Raw genomic sequence first — 17934 nt, forward strand, 5'->3', positions numbered from 1 at the left:
ACAATCCCCAGGTCAAACGACATTTCGGAGCAGTCCTGAACAACAAGGCCAGGCTGGGCTCAGACACCGGAATTCCCTGCTCCTTGCAGGGCAGAGGCAAGCATGGAGGGCAGGGGTGAGGGACTGCCACCCCCTGCCTTGGTCAGCGTGGGGGACAAGGCACCAAACCTCACACAACTCCACTGATTTTCCCCCCCCCATCTCTGAACGCCACTTCCCTGGCAGGGTTGAAAGGGTTTCGACAGTAGGTGCCTGTGCTGGCGCATTTAGCACACCCAGCCTTCCTGGGAACTACAGGAGGGCAGGGAACGGGAGCTTCTGCAGGCAGCCCAGCAGCCAAGATCCCCACACAATTCACACGAAACGCCACAGGGCACAGCCATGCCAGCGGGACCTGGAAGGGGCAGCGGTGGAGAGCCACCCACCCACACGCAAGGGATCCCTGTTCTTCCTTCCGAGCAAACAGGCGTTTCTCACCGCTCTGATCCTGCCCACATATTTCTCAGTGAACTCAGATCTTGCCTCGGGGCACTCGGTGCTATTTGATTTATCCAAAGGGATAAATCCCCCTCCGCTCCTAAGCTGGTATGCACAAGTGCCTTGAACCTGCACGCACCAGGGCTTGGCTACACACTGGCCTTGACTGCAGCATCCTCTGCTACTTTCACCCTGATCCCTTCCCATTCCCCTTCTCCTTCCTAAGGTGACCAGCCTGGAAGCAAAAATAAATCTGTGAAGGATCCCAGGCCGGTTCCCTCACTTACCCTTTCCCCCATCATCTCCTCTAACTCTCCCCTGGCTTTGCCCAGCACCTTATCGTATCTCCCCACGGAGGCACCGCGGCACAGCGGTCACCCCCCCGAGGCCTGCCCGTGTTTACTGTGGAAAAGCTCCTTCCCCAGGGAGCCAGGCTGCAGGGGAGGATGGAGCCCGGAGGGAAGAGGCTCGCTTGCCGCCTGCCGTCAGAAGCCTGAACTGAAGAGGATCACCACAATCCCAATGCCTCTGCCAGCTAGTCCAGGCCTTGGCTGACCCCCTCCTCACTGCCCCCCTCTCTGCTCTGACACGAGGGTGCACATCTGCATCTTCAAGGCAGCCGCATCATGATGTAAGTTGTGGTTCTATCCACATACAACTTCCTGCTGTGCACTACAAGAGCCTGTACAGGAAAACTGCGTTACAAACTCCGCCTGCCCTCTAAACCCTGCAGCTAGCCTGCGCTAAGGAAAACGGCATGCATTTTGCATACAAAAACCAACAACTTGAATTTATGGCTTAACTCCAAGCCATTAATCCAGTGCCAAAGCTCAGCAAACAAGTAAGCACGGGACAAAGACCTTACGCTTTTAAGTCACCTGCAAGGGTTCAGGCCACTTTCACACCAGCAGCTTGCCTGCTGCAAGGTGCAACCCCCTAGTCTGGTGGAATAGAGGGTTTCACCATGAAGAGCTGTCACACCCACACACGACATTGTAAGGAGACAGCAAGCCACACAGGTGCCAATGAGCGTAGCTATAAGTTATTTATTCTGCAAAATAGAGGTATCTTCTATGGAGTTGAACACTGGAATCACAGCATTATGAATCGAGTTGTGGAAACATTATGACAGCACGCACGTACACGCAGGCACACACGCGTACACCTACACACGCGCACACACACAGCCTTTGTACAGGCCCCTACTCTCGCATTATCCAGAGGGAGCCCTCTCTGCAACTTTTATTTGCAAAAACCTGCAGTGAGGGTTGCATTCAAGACCCCTTCCCCTATTCACAGGGCTTCTGAGGGAAGGAGGTCGGTCAGGATTGGGTGCTGGCACAGGCAACACGCGTGTAGAGCGCACTGTACACACTCCCCAGCCCAGTGTTCAGCACATCCTGTACAGGAGTTAACTTGTGGCAGAACACAGCCCTTGGTGGAGCGCGCTCATTCTTGCCTCAGTCTTTGCTCCTGCAGCTGAGCGCAGGGTGTCTCGAGGAGGCACATTTCCATGTTAGGACACAGTCAGTGCTCCCTGCTCGCCATGGTCCATGTTCCAAAGCCGGTAAAACTCTGCAAAATCCACGTAGGGCTCCACGCGCCCATCTTCATCTGGCTGGAGCGAGTGGGTGGGTCGGGAGCGGAAGAGACCCCCGTCTGAACTTGAGCTGCTACTCTGTGTGTGAGTATTAGTGGACTGGAGCGTCACAGTTGGGCTTTGGCTAGGGAGAGAAAAAGAGAGACAGAACATAAGCATCTTTATTGTTCCCCATCTGATGCTTTGGACAAGAAAAGAACCAGAACAAGTGCTGGCTTCTACACTGATCGAGCTATCTGCAGCAAACAGGTAGAGGAAGTTGCAGTCTCTTGCTCTATCAGAGCACTAGAAGTGTTGAGAACTGCTTGGAATTGGTGAACGCCAAAGCTATCTGATGCACCTTTAACTGGAAGGCCTTAAGTACAACCAGGCGTCTGAAAAATAGAGGAAGCAAGAAAAAATGGAAAAAGTAAAAAAAAAAAAAAAAGGCGGCATGCACTCTGCTGGCCTCCTCATACCCATACAGCATGAGCTTTACGGGAAGAGTCTGGCAGCAAGGAAAGCTATTCTTGCATGACCTGCATTGCAGCCAAAGCAGCTCTAGTGCGTCAGCCTCATTGTTTCCGGACCCACCAGACCACAATAACCGGAGAGCTTCTTCACTTTGCAGTGCATACACAAACCACCCTGTGCCAAAGGCTGAACCTCAACCAGAGCCACTAACTAGTATGATCCTGCAAAACAGATCCAAATAGGATCCAGTTCTAACCTTTATCCTTTTTTCTACCCTGGCCTTTGCCCCTGAGCAAGCTAACTTGTGCAGCGCAGCCTCTCCAGCAGCCTTACAGTGGACCTGCGTAGGCTCTCTTCCTCATTAAAATGAAGGGCACCCACACTCCCTCCAAGCACAGCACCCAACACACTTGGCACCCAAGATCCAAAGAGAAGGGCTGCTGGCTGCCAGAGCAGATGCTGCTCCTAAGGCACATTCCCAGAGTTGGCTTCAGAGCTGCTCGCTTTACTCATTCCCACTCCTCACACAATCACTTTCCAGCTAACACGTTATGCTGGCTGTCAATGCTGCAGTCAGGAGGGCCACGCTCCAGATAAGGGAATGATTGACAGGTAACTGACAGGTGTCTCTGCTTTTCAACCACTTCACACAGTGTGAGGTGCAGGGAAAAAACTGCAGGTAGTGAGAGAGTAGGACTTTTACTTAGTGAGGGTGGGGGTGGCTTCATCCAGAGTTGAGCTGCTGTGGGCACCATTGACCATCTGGCCTTGGGAAGGCATGACAAGAGACAGCGTGACGCTCGTCTTGCTCGTGCTTTGGGAGCTGGAATATGGCACAGAAACTGGGTAGACACGGCCTCCTAAGAAGGGAGAAAACGAGAGTTATAAAACGCAGTTGTGACATGAGTGACTGGGGATGCACAGCAGCAAAGAAAGGGCAAAGAACCCAAGGACTGATATTAAACTGCCTTAGATGCTGCACTGTGTTCTGTCAAATTGACACAGACTCTATGTCTCAGAAACCAGTAATCCCTTTAATAAGAAAATTCCTTCTACACTGAGTATCTCCTCTCCCAATGTTAGGTCAGCACTAGATTGATCAAGAGATCTTATCTTCCATCCTCCATTTTGTTTCATTCTCTCCCCAACATACCTTGCGTTGGTGTCAGTGTGGGCTGGCTCATCTCACCCAGTGGGTACCCAAAATTCCTCACGAGCAGCGTCATGTCTTCATGCCGTGGACAGAATTTGGACCGTTCCCCACCACTGGCAAAAGTGTCACAGTGGATCCGCTTAACCCGGTCCACTACTGCTTGTGCCACAGCATCCAGTGATGTCTGCTTGGCAAACTCTGTGGCTATCATGGCTGCAATTTCCTGAGCAGAGAAAAAAAAAAAAAAAAAAAAGAAAAAAGAGGAAAAAAAGGAAGGATGTTTAGGAGATTTTGGAGGAAACCTTTTCCAGCCATCCGACCTCAGAGTTTTTACGGCAACTCATCCGACTGTGGTGCCTGCCAGTCCCAGTGCCTTGAATCATCCTATTCCCTTCAATGGGCTACTCCTGAGGGACGGGCAGCTGCCTAGAAGAACTGGCTTGGCAAAGCAGCTCCCATATTATTACAGACTGGAATGGGGTGGCACAGGCATTCAACTTGGCCAACACTGACGGGAAAGATGAGGAGGAAAGTCTGTATGAGAGCAGCTGACACTGCTGGAGTCAGTCAGTAGCCAAAGGAAGGTTTCCCCTGTGAGTGGGCTCACCTGGTTGGCCTGCCCAGGCCCATGAGCTGCCTCCAGCGCTTTGTAAAGCCCTTCAGACATGAGCACCAAGAAGCCGGTCACGCCATCCAGCGAGTGCCCTCCGTGGATTTCAGGCTCTGCTATGATGGGCTTAGATTTAGCAGCACTGGAAAGAGACGGTCTTATTTAGTATTTAATGGTGAGACAGGAGGTGAGAACGGAGGGGTCATGAAGAAAAGGAGGGCTTGAAACCACAAAGCTGAGTGTTTCTGACCTGAGCAATTCAATATCAGTATAGCCGTATTTGACTTTGTAATCTCCAATGCGGCGAGTGCTTTCCTGCCCACGAATAGTTCCCACTTGTTTTATTTTCCCTGCATCCAAACCTGCCAGATTGAAAAACAAAAAAAGTTTAATTGACTTTGGGAAACTTGCAGGACTTCCTCTGGTTACACTGTCAGGAATGAGAAAAGAAATATCCACAGCTAAGAGAGAATTGTAAGACAAAACAAGATGCCAAAGAATCATCAGGAGCCTGACAGGAAGGAAAGGAAGAACAATTTGCTCTGTTCCAAGGGACACCTTCTCACTAGTTGTAATCTGGGAAGGAGAGAGAGGCACACAGCCCAACATTCACACTCTGAATGCAACCGCTGGCCCTGAGACAAAGCCCACGTTCTGGTTCAAAGCCACCAGCGGCAGCTAGCCTGGGCGCACAGGCATTCGCTGAAAGGCAGGGGAACATCTGTGCCTGTCAGCTCTGGATCGTGCGATGGGAGGAGGAAGGCAGGAAGGGGGAAACACATGTGAAGGAGTCTGCTTTTTCTCCCACCTACTACTGATCCCCGCTCCTGAACCTCACGTGATGGTTTCACCAAGATGCTTATTTGCAGAGGGACAAAAGGAGACCTAGAAGAGGTACTGAATTTGCTCAAGTGCTCAAATTGGTGTTGACTACTCCTAAAATAAGGATAATGATCAAACTAGTATTTATTTAAATAAATTTAAGGGTATATACCTCTGCTTCAGTGTACAACTCAAACCTGGCAGGGGCTAGGAAGGAACCCCATCTTGAAGAAGGTTCTAACAGGGAACATCTGGGTGCGGCTACTATTTGAGGCAGGACTCAGAGCAGATGAGCCACTTACCTGGTCTGTTCTGGCAATTCCCCTTTCCTGGTAATACCTAGAGCTAACAGGCAGAAAATGTTATTTTGAGATTTTTATCTAGGGATGACTGTCCTCAGCACAAGGTGAAGGCAGGGGTCCAACTGAAACTCTCCCTCTGAGTCAAACCCAGCCTCACTGCACAGATGGCTCTACACCTACCCCAGCAGTAAGACACAACTCTGCCATCTGCTGCGGACCAAAGCTGACTCATCAACATGGCCCGGCTTATTTGCCAGCTCCTGGCAGGGGGATACATGCTGTCGACAGACACAAACACAGGGAGGCTCACAGCACACCAGAGAGGTTGTGTCTAAATCACAGCAACTCTCCCGGAACACTGAACAAGCTGCAACGTGCTGGGTAAAGAGCCACAAAGGCGTAAGACCTCTCCCCTCCCTTCCCCCAGGAGAGGTGTGACACAGGCACCATCACGACAAACACCAGCCCCACTATGCTTCAACCTAGCCCTACAACAACCTCCTCTGGGCCCCCAAAACTGCCTGTGCACACTGGCTTGTTCTGCAAGGTCTCTCTTCTGCTGGGACTGCTAGCAGGATAGCCACTGCTGTGCCAAGTTAAGGTCAGTATATCCAGCAGATCACTGTTCTGCTACGGACTGCAGCTAAATTCTGCATTTTCAGCATGAGAAAGGCAGTCAAAGGGTCTCTTTCCCTGGATTCTTGTATTCAGTCTTCTGTTTCACAGCACATACTACTACTGCAGGAGTACGAATAAAAGAGGAAATGGAAAAGAAATGGAATGAAACAAGACCCAGCAGCAGAAAATTACCACATCAACAGCCTCACCAGATAAGACTATATCTACCAGGTGAACCTAATGAAGAACACCGAGTTAGATTGACCTAAACAAAGGTACAGAACACAGGTATCTCAATAAGAAGAATTCGGTACTAGCAATCACGCAAGCGGTCTGGGCTAGTTCTAGACAAAGAAAGTAAACATGTCAAACACTGTAAAGGAAAAGGGAAATTGCCTAAAGCAAAATGTCAGCATTAAGAGTTCAATAGTTACTGATGTGAGAGCAGTAAATGCCAGTGCTTGGCCTGGCTCTGTCTGAAGCGCAGCTGCTTTTTTTTTGCAGCAGCTTGTACAAAGGCACATTGAAACGCACCATCCCGAGGGTGCGGCATCACACAGAACTTAACCCAGCATAACTGTGGTTTGCCTCCAAAGGAGCAGTCATATACTGTCCATCCTGCTTTTACCCACTGGCTGCGTGCTTCCACTCCTGCCTTCCTATCGACTCCAGCAATCACACAGCTAGAGGGCAAATCAATATCAGTTTGGCAGTCAGACATGAAACTAACTCTTAAAACTTGGAAAAAAAAAAATAAAAATAGAGTTTTCTGCTGGTTCAGTGACCTGAGCTTACTCACTCTGTAGCCTCACAATGGCTACATCTGCAGAAAAAAGAAGGCACTAAACTTGTCATTTGAAACCACAGTAAGCTTCTTTTTGTGGTCATTTATCATTTTCAATGGCTCAAGTCCTTCCTGGTGCCCCAGATAAAGACATACAATGTTCTCGTACATGAAACCCAACACTCACCCAGCTGGGAAAAGCGAAAAAGTTCATCCTCATTCTCTGTCGTATGGTCCACGTTGAGTTGAGTCACCTGCAGCCCATCCACCGTGGACTTGCATAACAGTGCCCGATTGGTACCTGCAGTGGGAGCAGCGAGATGAGGCACCAGATAGCTCTGCCATTAAGAGGGAGAACATAGTGAAACGAAAAAGGAGCAGGAGAGGGGAAATAAAGGCAGAAAAGAAGAGAAAGGCTCATGTACTGTCTCATCACAATCTCCAAAAAGTAGCCTTGCTAGCAGCATAGTAGGCCTGCTAGGCAGCTCTTCATCCAGGCCTGAGCCAGTACCTCACGAGCTCTCCACTTCTCAGTGCACCTGCACTACTGCCTCTCAACCTGTTTTTCTCTGTTCTTTGGTCATACACATTGCATCAGCCAACATCTGCAGAGATAAAGAGCCAGGCTGATTTCAAGCGCTCCTATAAGTAACAAGCATATCACTCCTTGGCCATAGACCAAAGAAACTGTCCCCCACATTCAAATTTCTTCCACTTCTAGAACCGCAGCCATCCTCAGAACTGCCTAGACTGAGGTACTGACAAAAAACAACTCACCCACATTGGCGATATAGAGCTTGTTGTTGAGAACAACAGCCACAATAGCCATGGCTCCTCCAGAGATCTCCTGCTCTACAGCCTTCAGTCTCTCCACAATCTTCTGGTACTGAGGCGGCAGCTGGTGCTGAGGGACACCCTAGAACCCAAAATGAGAGGGAAGCTTAAACACACAGTCCCACAACACAAAAACCACAGCTGGAATCAAAATTCTGTAGGGAAGGGACTCGTCTTGGCATGTCTTAGCCTCGTGCCAAGACTGTGCAAGGCATACGATTATTTGTTCAATACGATACGATATTATTTGTTCAATTCTAACAAACAATACAGCTCCAATAAGGTTCTGGAGATGACAGTCCAGTTCACCTGAAGAACAGAATCCACATCTGCCCAGAAGCCATGCAAATTTGAGGCCCTGCCTCTCATCTGCATCATATGGCTTTGTCCTGGGAGAGCCACATGTACAGGTTGAACTCCTCTCCACGATATATGTTGAGTTCCTTACTAATGTAACCAATGATGGATTTAACTAGTGCCAGTATGAACAGTGGGAACTCTGGGAAATGGACCGAGACACTTGCTTCACTTCACGCAAGCTCCCAGAAGAGAACTACAGAGAAATTATTTTCAATTACAGCCTCCTGTGGACCAGACTGACTAATATGCCCAAGACTCATCCAGCAGTCTGGAAGGTAGGACCTCCAGCAATCTCTGTTCTTAAGGCTACATTACCTCTGGTAACTGGGACTGCAGGCTGGCCTTCTCTGCCAAGGCATCATCAATGGACTCCAGAAAACTTCTTTCCACCACATCAAAAGCCTAAAAAAGGCCATAAAGAGAAACTAAGCTCTTCTTCAATGCCTACAGACTACTCATCCGCACCTCCCTAAGACTGGCTTATAAGAGTGGATGATCACTGTACATACAGACATTCAAGGATCACTACATCACATTGAAACACAATTATTTCAGTGTAACCAGTTAATAGCTTGTAAAAACAATCTGCAACAATTCAAAACAGGAGACAAAACCATAAAAATTACATTCACAGCAAGGTCAGAGACCTATCTGATTTTGTGTGTTGATTGTAAGAACTTGCCTATCACTCAAGGAAGCACACTCACAAATCCATCTCCCCACACATTAACTTCCCCCCTTTAACTCATTGTCATCTCCTTTACAGGCTGACTTGTTCCTACATGTCCAGTGAAGACCAGCTGCGGCTTCCTGGAGAGCTCTCAGCACGGTGCTGACAGAGCCAGGGGGACAGATGGGTATGAGGTGGGAGTGAAACAGCACTACAGCTGCTCAGGATGAGTGCAATTGCAACCATGGCAGATGTTTCCAGCCCCCACAGAAACCAGATGCTGCTTCCCCTGGTGGCAAAAAGAGGAGGTGGGTAGTGTGAGAAGCAGGAGCCATTTCCAGCCAAAGCTTCTTTACCTGCAACAGAACTCGACGCACATCAGCATCGCTGTGATCTACGTGTAGCTGGCCCAGCAGCAATTCTGCAGAGAGCCTCTGACCCACGAAGTTGGTGACTCGGTTGCCATCATAACCGTTGAAGACACCATAGAGGTAGCAGTTGTTCTCACTCCTGTCAAAGAGGGCAGAAGCAAAGAGGTCACAGGTGTCTGTGAGACACAGACATATGTAACAAGTTTCTCCAGACACCTCCCACATGCTGATGCCCCACCCTCTTCTTCTGAGTCCTGTGTGACAAACTAAATACCACTTTTACCTGCCCTTGCATCTGCAGGCATTTGTGTCCCAGGTGCAACCCACTTACCTGAATTTTAACCAGTTATCCTCCAAGGGGTGACACTCTGTCCCTTTGCCATCTGCACTGTAGGAACGGTTTGGAGCTGAGCCCACCCCAGAGAGATGGCAGGATGGCAAGTCGTCCGTCCAACTAGGCTGCTGTTCCTGGGAGACAGAAAGGGGAAAGAGATCATGTAAACCCCAAGCAGCCTGAAGTAAGGATCCTTGTCCAGTATGGGTTACAAGTCCATCTCCACCCTCTTCTCAACCCTTCCCCCTTTGCTAACAGGGTAGCACACCACCCCAGCCAATAACTTCATGTTCCCTGCTGCAGAACTGCATCACTTACCACTTCTTTTCCCTCTGAAGCTGAGCTCTGGCTGCACCTCCAGCTCTTGCTAACAAGAAACCAGAAGTGAAGTTTGCACCCGAGTTTTACACTCGATACAGCACAGCACTATCTATTAATTTGGTGAATCAGACCCTCACACACCCGTGGCACGGGAGTGAGTACAGGGCAGGCTCTGGTTCCCTGCTGGACTACGCTGACCCAGGACAAGGGGGCTGGGGCCCTGTTGCTACCAGCAATGGGAAAGGCATCCCTGGGGCGGCCATCTCCCTGTACACACACACACCGCCCGCCAACGCCGACCGCCCCCTCACACAGCGGAGCAGCCCGAAGCCCGCAGCACAGGCACGGTCCCCCCAGCCACCTGCCGACCCCTCCCCCAGTCCCACAGCGCTGCAGAGCGGCAGCCCAGCCCAGGGTATGATCGATGACCACGCAGGGCTCCCCCCGCCAAGCTGGGACCCCCTGCCCTCAGGCGGCACAGGGGACGGGGGGGGCAGCAACCCACCTCCCCACTGAAGGGGGACGCTCCCCGTCCTCCCCGGGCCTCCCCCTTCCCACATAGCACTGCGAAAGGCGGACGAGGAGGAGGCCCGGTTCCCCCCTCGCACCCACCTGGGGGGTGCGTGTGCATGGAGGGGGGGAAGGTGCTACTCACACTCTGCAGCAGACTCCTCCTCTGCGCCGCCATCTTGGAGCAGGAGCGACCTCCTCTCTCCCCCCTCCCCCCCCGCCCTTCTCCTCCAGAGCAGCCGAGTCGGACGGATAGAGCGGCCACTCCCCAGGAACCCGCCTTCCCCCCGCCTCCCGCCCGCAACCGGCTCCGCCCACCTGCGCGGAGATGGCCACGCCCCCACCTCACTCTCCCCGCCCAATGGGCGAGAGCGGCGGGGTGCGCTCGAGTCCAGCCGCATGCGCGGGGGTGCACCTCACTCCCCCCCCCTCAGGCTCCGCCCCCCGCCCTGAGGCGGTGTCGTGCGGGGCTGGCTGAGGCCGGCGCGGCTGCCCCACCGTGGGTTTCCAGCCCTGGGGTAGCGATGGCGCCTCGGCCGGCTCAGGCACTTGAAAACGTGACCTGAGCGATGCTGTGGAGCCCTCTGGGGCTCCCGAAATGATACCCTGGAGAAGCGCGCACCTGAGAGATGAAGGGAGTTAAAATTTGACTGTGTATTCTGAGCTGCGTGTTCGTTATTGTTTATTGCTTGAGAATAATATAGCTAGGGAACTGAGAACAGGAGGACCGTCCTTGGAACCATCAAATGTATTTAGTTAGAATGAGGTATACTTAGATAAGATGTAGCAAAAGAATCTTGAACAGAGGAACACTTGTTAAAGATGAGGAGATGTATATCCTTGAGAGCCAAAAGTAGCAAAAGTCCTTTAATTGGTGTCCTTAGAGTGAACTGTCTTGTTATAATATGAAACCACACCTCCAGTGCTAAAAACACCCCCTCCCAGATAAAGACCCCTACTCACTGAATACATGTAGTTACTGTAGAAGGTACTGTGTCTTTTAAATCAAAGCAAGGAAAGACTTAACCAATTGTAGTTTAGAAGGTGTGAATAGTAGGCAGAACTAATACCTTGGACTGTATAAATATACAATGGCACTGTAACTGATGTGCTAGCTTTGTGGGAAACAACCTAGCACCCGTCTTTGCGCAAATGTGGAATAAACAATATCTCGTCTGTGTGTGTAAGATTGGCTTATTGCACACTGGGCTAATGAACCCGACTTAAAGGGACAACACCTCTGCAGGCCCCATGGTATAGGGGAGCCCGCGGTGGTGCCCCAGCTGTATGGCTGGAGGAGAGAGTGCGGTCAGCTCACCTCGATGAGGAGAGAAACCCCACCAAAGCGATAGATAGTTTAAAATTTCTATGTGTTACCCCTTCTTCTTGTCTAGGGGGAATGGAGACATCTCTGTTTCTTACTGTGAGGCCTTCGGTCGTGAGAGAAAGCAGCACCATCCGGCCACCACAGCAAGCGTGTGGAGGGGAGGTGAAGGGGGGCAGGGTTGTGAAGATCCTGTGAAGTGGGGTTATCTTGGATGCCAGAGAGCCCTGAGGAAGTCTGGCACTGAAATGTTTTTTTTAGCACCACTGTGCAACTTCTGCAAAGGGCCATGAAGACGACCAGAGGGCTGGAGCACCTCTCCTGTGAGGACAGGCTGAGAGAGTTGGGGTTGTTCAGCCTGGAGAAGAGGAGGCTCCGGGGAGACCTTATAGCAGCCTTCCAGTACTAGAAGGGGCCTACAGGAAGGATGGGGAGGGACTGTTTACAAGGGCATGGAGCGATAGGACGAGGGGTAATGGGTTTAAGCTGAAGGAGTCTAGATTTAGATTAGATATTAGGAAGAAATTCTTTACTGTGAGGGTGGTGAGGCACTGGAAGAGATTGCCCAGAGAGGTTGTGGATGCCCCCTCCCTGGAAGTGTTCAAGGCCAGGCTGGATGAGGCTTTGGGCAACCTGGTCTAGTGGAGGGTGTCCCTGCCCATGGCAGGGGGGTTGGAACTAGGTGGTCTTTGAGGTCCCTCCCAACTCAAACCATTCTATGAGTCTATGATTCTTTAGGGAAGGCCAAGCCTGGGAAAGCCCAAGATACCAGCTCTCAGCTGCGCTGCTGTACCATAGACACCATGAGAGACCTCTGTTTATCTCAGCTTGCAGTTCATCTCCCACTGAGGTGCTCCACAGCCCTTTCCCACCCTCTTTTGCAGGCCATAACAGGAACGTACTGGGACCATGCCCTCAGGCCAGCGATGGGAAGGTGACTGGAACAGCTGACAGGTGGTTCTCAATACCCACCGCCGTTTGGACCAGTCTGTGGTCATCTGGAGTCAGGCACAACAGTAAAATTGCTTGCGTGCCTGCCTGAATGATACAAACGAAACCAGAGGTATCTGATACTGCTCTTTCAGAACCTTTTGAGGCTGACGTAGGCTGTTTTGGGAGGGACAGTTTCCACTGAACCTGCTCAGCTGGAGCAGGAGGGAAGACACAAGAATCGTTCCCGCTGCTTTCTTACATTATAAGTCAGCAGAAGAGCCCTCCAGGTGTGTGAGTGGCATATCTTGAAGTGAGTGACGGCCAGCAGACAGGCTGTGGCAGTGGGGGGCTTGGGGAAGAGCATGTTTCCCTGTGTGAATCGAGGCTGAAGGGGCTCCAACATGAGAGATGCGCGGTTTCAGTTATGTGTGGCTGTGCAGTTGTGGTGAGGGGGGGAGTGTTAAATAGTTTTGACTTCCAGCAGTGGCTAATACTCTTTTAATGACATCTTTGTGGCAAATATATTAGATTCCGATGCACTTCAGAAATAATTGCCAGTTAATTAACCTCATTCTATGGAATGATGGGTTTTGCTGCAGGGGATCCTGCCAGAGGATTGCAGCTCCCTTTCCTGTAAATCCTTTGTCTATTGTTTTGTTTCATCTCTTTCTTCCAAATATTCAAAGATTACAGATCCTTCCCCTTCACGCAAGGCTCACAAATATTCAGCCATTCAAGCAAACTTAGGTACACAGACAGAATTACTTTTTTTAAAGGTTATACTGGCCAAAAATAGAAGAAAATGCTACATTGAGAACCTCAGCCTACAAACAAGTTTCCACGTTTAGCTCACCAACATAATTTGGAGTATTCCTGTAGGTAAAGCTGTGAGTAGGTACATGTAATTATAGGAATGGATCTTGAGTCTGCACTAAAATCAAAAGTAGAATGGACAGATTTAGTACTAATAAAGATTTGTTTTCTTACCGGCATTAAGAATTCCTGGTGCTGCAGAAATCTGTGTAGAACAGCATTGTCCGTGTCATTAAAAAGCAACAAGCGAGTTTATCAGCTCTAAAACACGATGTCACTTTTTTAGCATTGCAGCAGAAGCCTATGCTTATTTAATGACATTCAACGTTGCAGTCATGCCCCTTGATGAGCACAGGCAGCCCCTGTCCTTGCTCAAAGCATCACTGAAATCAGCAAGGCTTTGGGTGTGCTCAGATGCTGCCAGCGTGTATCGCATTGCAGGACTGGGAATTTAGGAGTCATTTCTGTCTTTCGATATCCATAAATGGGTTCTTCTGAGACTTAATAAGAGTGGAGTCTCTGTGTGAGTGTGATAGGGCAGAATGTGATCTCATTGAGAGAAGAAAACAACTTTCCTAAAGATGCAAGTTAGAAAAGCTGCCAGTTGCCTTGTTTGTATGATGACTAGTTCACCTCTTGCAGTTAAACATGTGCCCTGTTCCTAGTTTAAATATCTCGCTTCAGCTCGTAGTCACTAATCATTGTCATTCTGGTTTGGTTTTTTGCTCCCCTTTTGGGCTCGAACATAGACCTGGTGCAAAACTTTTTTCTTGAGTGAAAATACTTGTGCCAGATTCTGTCTGGATATTCCTGTGGTTCTGTCACTCGGCCTCTACCCTAACCATGAGCGAGGCAATTAACTACTTGGTCTGCAAAAAACCAAATTGTAAGATTTACCGAATGAGGCTGCATGTACTAAATGAATACTTGTCCAGCATTTCACAATCCTCCAAAGGAAATTGCTACTGAAGCTGGTGTGCTGCTTCATGAATATCTGCTCACAGCAAAAAACAGCAGCTTTGTGCAGCACTTGCAAGATGAAATACTGCACCAAAAGAGTTTTTGTTGGCTGTATTGATCAAGCTTGGTTTATCCTTTGTTTTATTTATGCTTCTTACCTTCAGCAAATCCTCTCAGAAGTTACCACGCTGTATTCTCATGCAGCCAAGAATTCAGGATATCGGTCACTGAACCTCATCATCCATGCACCAGTAAATGAATTACATGATTCAGTGACTACCAGATCCACAGCTCCCTCTCTCATGTTAAACTCCCACATTTCTCATTCCTCCCCCTCTCTCTCCCCCTCTCTTTGTGTATTTATTGTTTCTCATTGCTTCTCTGTCCCCAGTGCTAGGGATTATACACATGGTATTATTTCTGGTGCCAAGCTGTACTACTGCCTTCCTGTTTTTACTAATGTTTTCTCTGTAGAAAAGAAGTGTGGTCACTGCTGGGCTGCTGGAGAAAAGATGAACACCACGATTGAACTACATGCCGTGGGGAGCAGGGAGCATAGGGCAGCCCCAGCACACTGCTCCTCTAGGCGCTCGGAAACCGTACACAATGGGAAGCAAACACAGGATCGCTGGCAGAAGCCATCACATCATTTAGTTTCTCTCTACTGATCACATGTGAGAGCTGTTTAGGGAGATTTTATTTTTTTTCCTGCCTTGTTTTGGTCATAACGGAGGCAGAGACTGGAAAGGGAAGTCATGATTTTTGTCAAGGCTTGAAGGAGGTGACATGGAAGAAAAGAGGGGTCTCTGACAGAGCCAGCCCACCACACTTGCTCTGCTCCTATGGCAGACCGAGGGGGTGGCATTGCAAGCCCTCATGCAGCTCCACCCCGAGCTCTCCCCAACTACCTCTACTGACTTCAGCCTGATGCTTCCCATAGGCACAGATGCCCTAATGCTCCTGGCTCCTCCACAGGCCATCATTTCCAGGCAGGCTGGAAAGGCAAAGAAATAGAGATGGAGTGGTAGAGAGAACAAGCATTAAGGAAAGAAGGAGAGCTGGAGACAGAGAGGAGACAGCAGCTTCCTTCCCCCAGCACCCTCCAGAGAGTTGGAGAGCCAACATGGAGAGCTGCTGCCAGGGGAAGGGGGAATGGTGAGGGAGTGCTGATCCCCCCGGGACAGAGCCAAATATCGCGGCAAAATAGAGTTTGTACAGAGCTTTAGGCCAGTTGGGCTTTTGAAGGAGGAAAATGGGGTTGTATCAGTTGTGCCAAAGCATCCGATTTTATTTAATTCTATGATATACTAAACAAAGTCTCATCTCCTCAAGTCCTGGGATTATGTGAACTTTTTTTAAAAAATACAACTTTATAATAGAATTATGTTTCTAGATGTCATGGCTGCAGGGAGAATCTTCAAAACATGACTCATAAGAGCTTGAAATACCAGAAAGCAAAATTAAAGAGATTTAAAAATATTAGAAGAAACAAACAAACTAGTAATGTTGGAGTCTTATTCATCTTAAATGCTTGCTTTTGGCAACATTTTGTCTCACCAGTTTTAAATGCCACCTGTTGCCAACACAGACCTTTGCCTTTCTACAGGCATGATATCTCTGCAAACACTTCCACCGCAAAAGCTGGGCCTGTAGGAAGGGTCTTTGTCCAAAGATGAATCAAGAAACAGATGGGTCTATCAACACTTTTGCATATCATCTGATGTGAAGCTACAGCGTGCGCGTGCTCAGTTGTGTCCCCAAGAGGGGAGATGGTTTGGAGGACTCGATAGAGCCTGCTCACCATCACATGCCTCTGCTCACCATCCTCAAGCTGCACAGGGCTTGGGAAATGCAATACTCAGGTAGTTGGGTGACAGGCTCATTAAAAGGGGATGAGAAGGAAGCTTTACCTAAGCATTGGCATGGGATGGGATTTTGAAATGCGTATCTCGATCAGGGCAGTTCTTTAGGTCTCTTTCCTCCATTCAGCCACCAATTGTCACTAAACCTGCAGGCTGGCTGTGTGGGAGCCATGCTCTCGTAGCAAACCGAGCTAAAAAAGCCATCTCTCCATGAAGAAGAAAATCCAGACCATTTTTTTTTTTTTCATATAGTTTGGTTATTTTGAACGTCATAACTTTATTGAGACACCAGTAGTTACCACCTTCACTTTGTTAACCACAAATATATAGGACATTGTAAACACAGGTGCCAAGGTGGCGGGGTTCGCTGTAGTTGGATTTCGGAACGGATGAGGGTGAGAGGCAGAGGGAGAGGTGGGGTGAAGGGACACTCGGGCTTAGACAAGACCACTCAGGGGATCCTTTATGCAGCAGGCCATCTGTGAGTCATCGTATATACGCATATATGTATAGCTTTATATTATACATCTTTTTAAATATATATATATAATATATATACTATACACAGGCAGTAATGCGGCAGGGGAAGGGGCAGGGCAGCCCAGGTGGTGTGACAGATGCCACGCAGGCAGCAGCGACTCGTCTGGATGGATGGTTTGGATTTGCTGCATGAGGTGGCCTCGCTGGGCTCCTTGCCTCATACCCGCTCTGGGGACCGGAGCCGAGACTCCTGTGGGAACCACCCCACAACGCTGCCTTCCCGGGTACCCCTCGAAGTGGTTGCGAGGGTGCAGGGACAACAGGAGCCTCCTCCCCTGAGGGAACTACCAGGAGTAACATGTAAGGGAAGGGTGTGTGATGAGGTGATGAACAGCATGGTGGGGACGTGGGTGAGCCAGGGATGGGGACACGTCAGGAGACTGAAGTCACAGGTAGAATTGGGGCAAAGTTTCGTCATCCCTTTGCCCTTCACAGCCCCTGCTTCCACAAAACAGTCCCTTACTTGCAGGCTTTGTAAGATAAGAAGACATCAAGGGGCCCTTGCTCCCAACAGGGGATGCGTAATCCTCTGTAATCCAGACAAATGGCAGAGGGGGAAGAAAGCCGCCTTATCGTTTTGCTCATATAGCCTTCCCTCTGATCTCCTAATCCCTAGAGTGGGGCTGATCTCACCCACATTTAGGATCTAAAAGGGACATGTTCCAGCCAGCTGCTCAGGTCTTGCCTATGATCACCAGAAATAGGCAGCACCTTATCAGAAGCACCTAAGATAAGATAACCAACCCTTTGGGTAGGTCCATATCTGATCAGCTGCTGAACCAGCCAAATGCCACTGGAAATTGCATTTTAAAGAGCTACATGCAAACAAGGAGAGTCCCACCCCTGGCGTCTATCACCACCAACCCTCCACTGCAAAGGCTGAAAGCACGTCAACCCAAGGAGAGTATGTCTTCTCCTATAAGCAAAAGCAAAAAGTTGCCCAAGCATCTACTGTTACAGCATGCCCTGCTACACCAATGCCTTTCCTATGAGACAAAGCAAGGACAGAAGGGACAGAGAAATGGGCACTAACCCAGGATGAAGCCACAGGGCTCATGTCTCACTGAAGTGCCAGCTTTGAGAGGGAGGCTCATTCCTACCTCAAGCCCATCGGAGCCCATTAGCTGGTTACACAAGGAAGGCAAGCCAAGGAGGATAAAGAAAAGTTTGCTCATTAGCCAGCACCAAATGGTGTTTAGTCATCTATGTAACTCTGATGGGACAAGGGGCATGTAAGATGCTCCTGTGCTACACCCCAAAACAGAGCCCCAGGTAGACCCCCC

The 17934-nt window shown here is 49.6% G+C and overlaps 1 protein-coding gene across 2 annotated transcripts; it reads right to left on the reverse strand.

Moving 5' to 3' along the window:
* Positions 1-1503: 1503 nt before the first annotated feature.
* On the reverse strand, positions 1504-13599 carry TAB1 (TGF-beta activated kinase 1 (MAP3K7) binding protein 1). 2 transcript variants are annotated; one of them, XM_075752300.1, is made up of 11 exons: positions 13464-13599; positions 9386-9522; positions 9040-9193; positions 8329-8415; positions 7597-7735; positions 7007-7120; positions 4544-4655; positions 4291-4435; positions 3684-3906; positions 3234-3390; positions 1504-2201 (listed from the first exon to the last, which is right to left on the reverse strand). In XM_075752300.1, the coding sequence occupies exons 1-11, from the start codon at positions 13467-13469 to the stop codon at positions 1994-1996; spliced, it is 1482 nt and encodes a 493-aa protein (XP_075608415.1). In that variant the 5' UTR covers positions 13470-13599; the 3' UTR covers positions 1504-1993. The 2 variants fall into 2 exon arrangements, with proteins under 2 accessions (XP_075608415.1, XP_075608407.1); XM_075752292.1 differs by lacking the exon at positions 13464-13599 and adding an exon at positions 10365-10472.
* Between the last annotated feature and the right edge of the window lie 4335 nt (positions 13600-17934).

Source organism: Balearica regulorum, chromosome 1, assembly GCF_011004875.1.
Source record: "Balearica regulorum gibbericeps isolate bBalReg1 chromosome 1, bBalReg1.pri, whole genome shotgun sequence".
Taxonomy (NCBI): domain Eukaryota; kingdom Metazoa; phylum Chordata; class Aves; order Gruiformes; family Gruidae; genus Balearica; species Balearica regulorum.

Coding starts and splice junctions, on each gene's coding strand:
- TAB1 (XM_075752292.1), bottom strand. CDS start 10,397: ATGGCGGCGCAGAGGAGGAGTCTGCTGCAGAGT. Junction 7,736..8,328: donor TGCAGTCCCAGTTACCAGAG/GTAATGTAGCCT, acceptor TTTGGGTTCTAG/GGTGTCCCTCAGCACCAGCT. Junction 3,391..3,683: donor CACACTGACACCAACGCAAG/GTATGTTGGGGA, acceptor CTCCCTTCTTAG/GAGGCCGTGTCTACCCAGTT.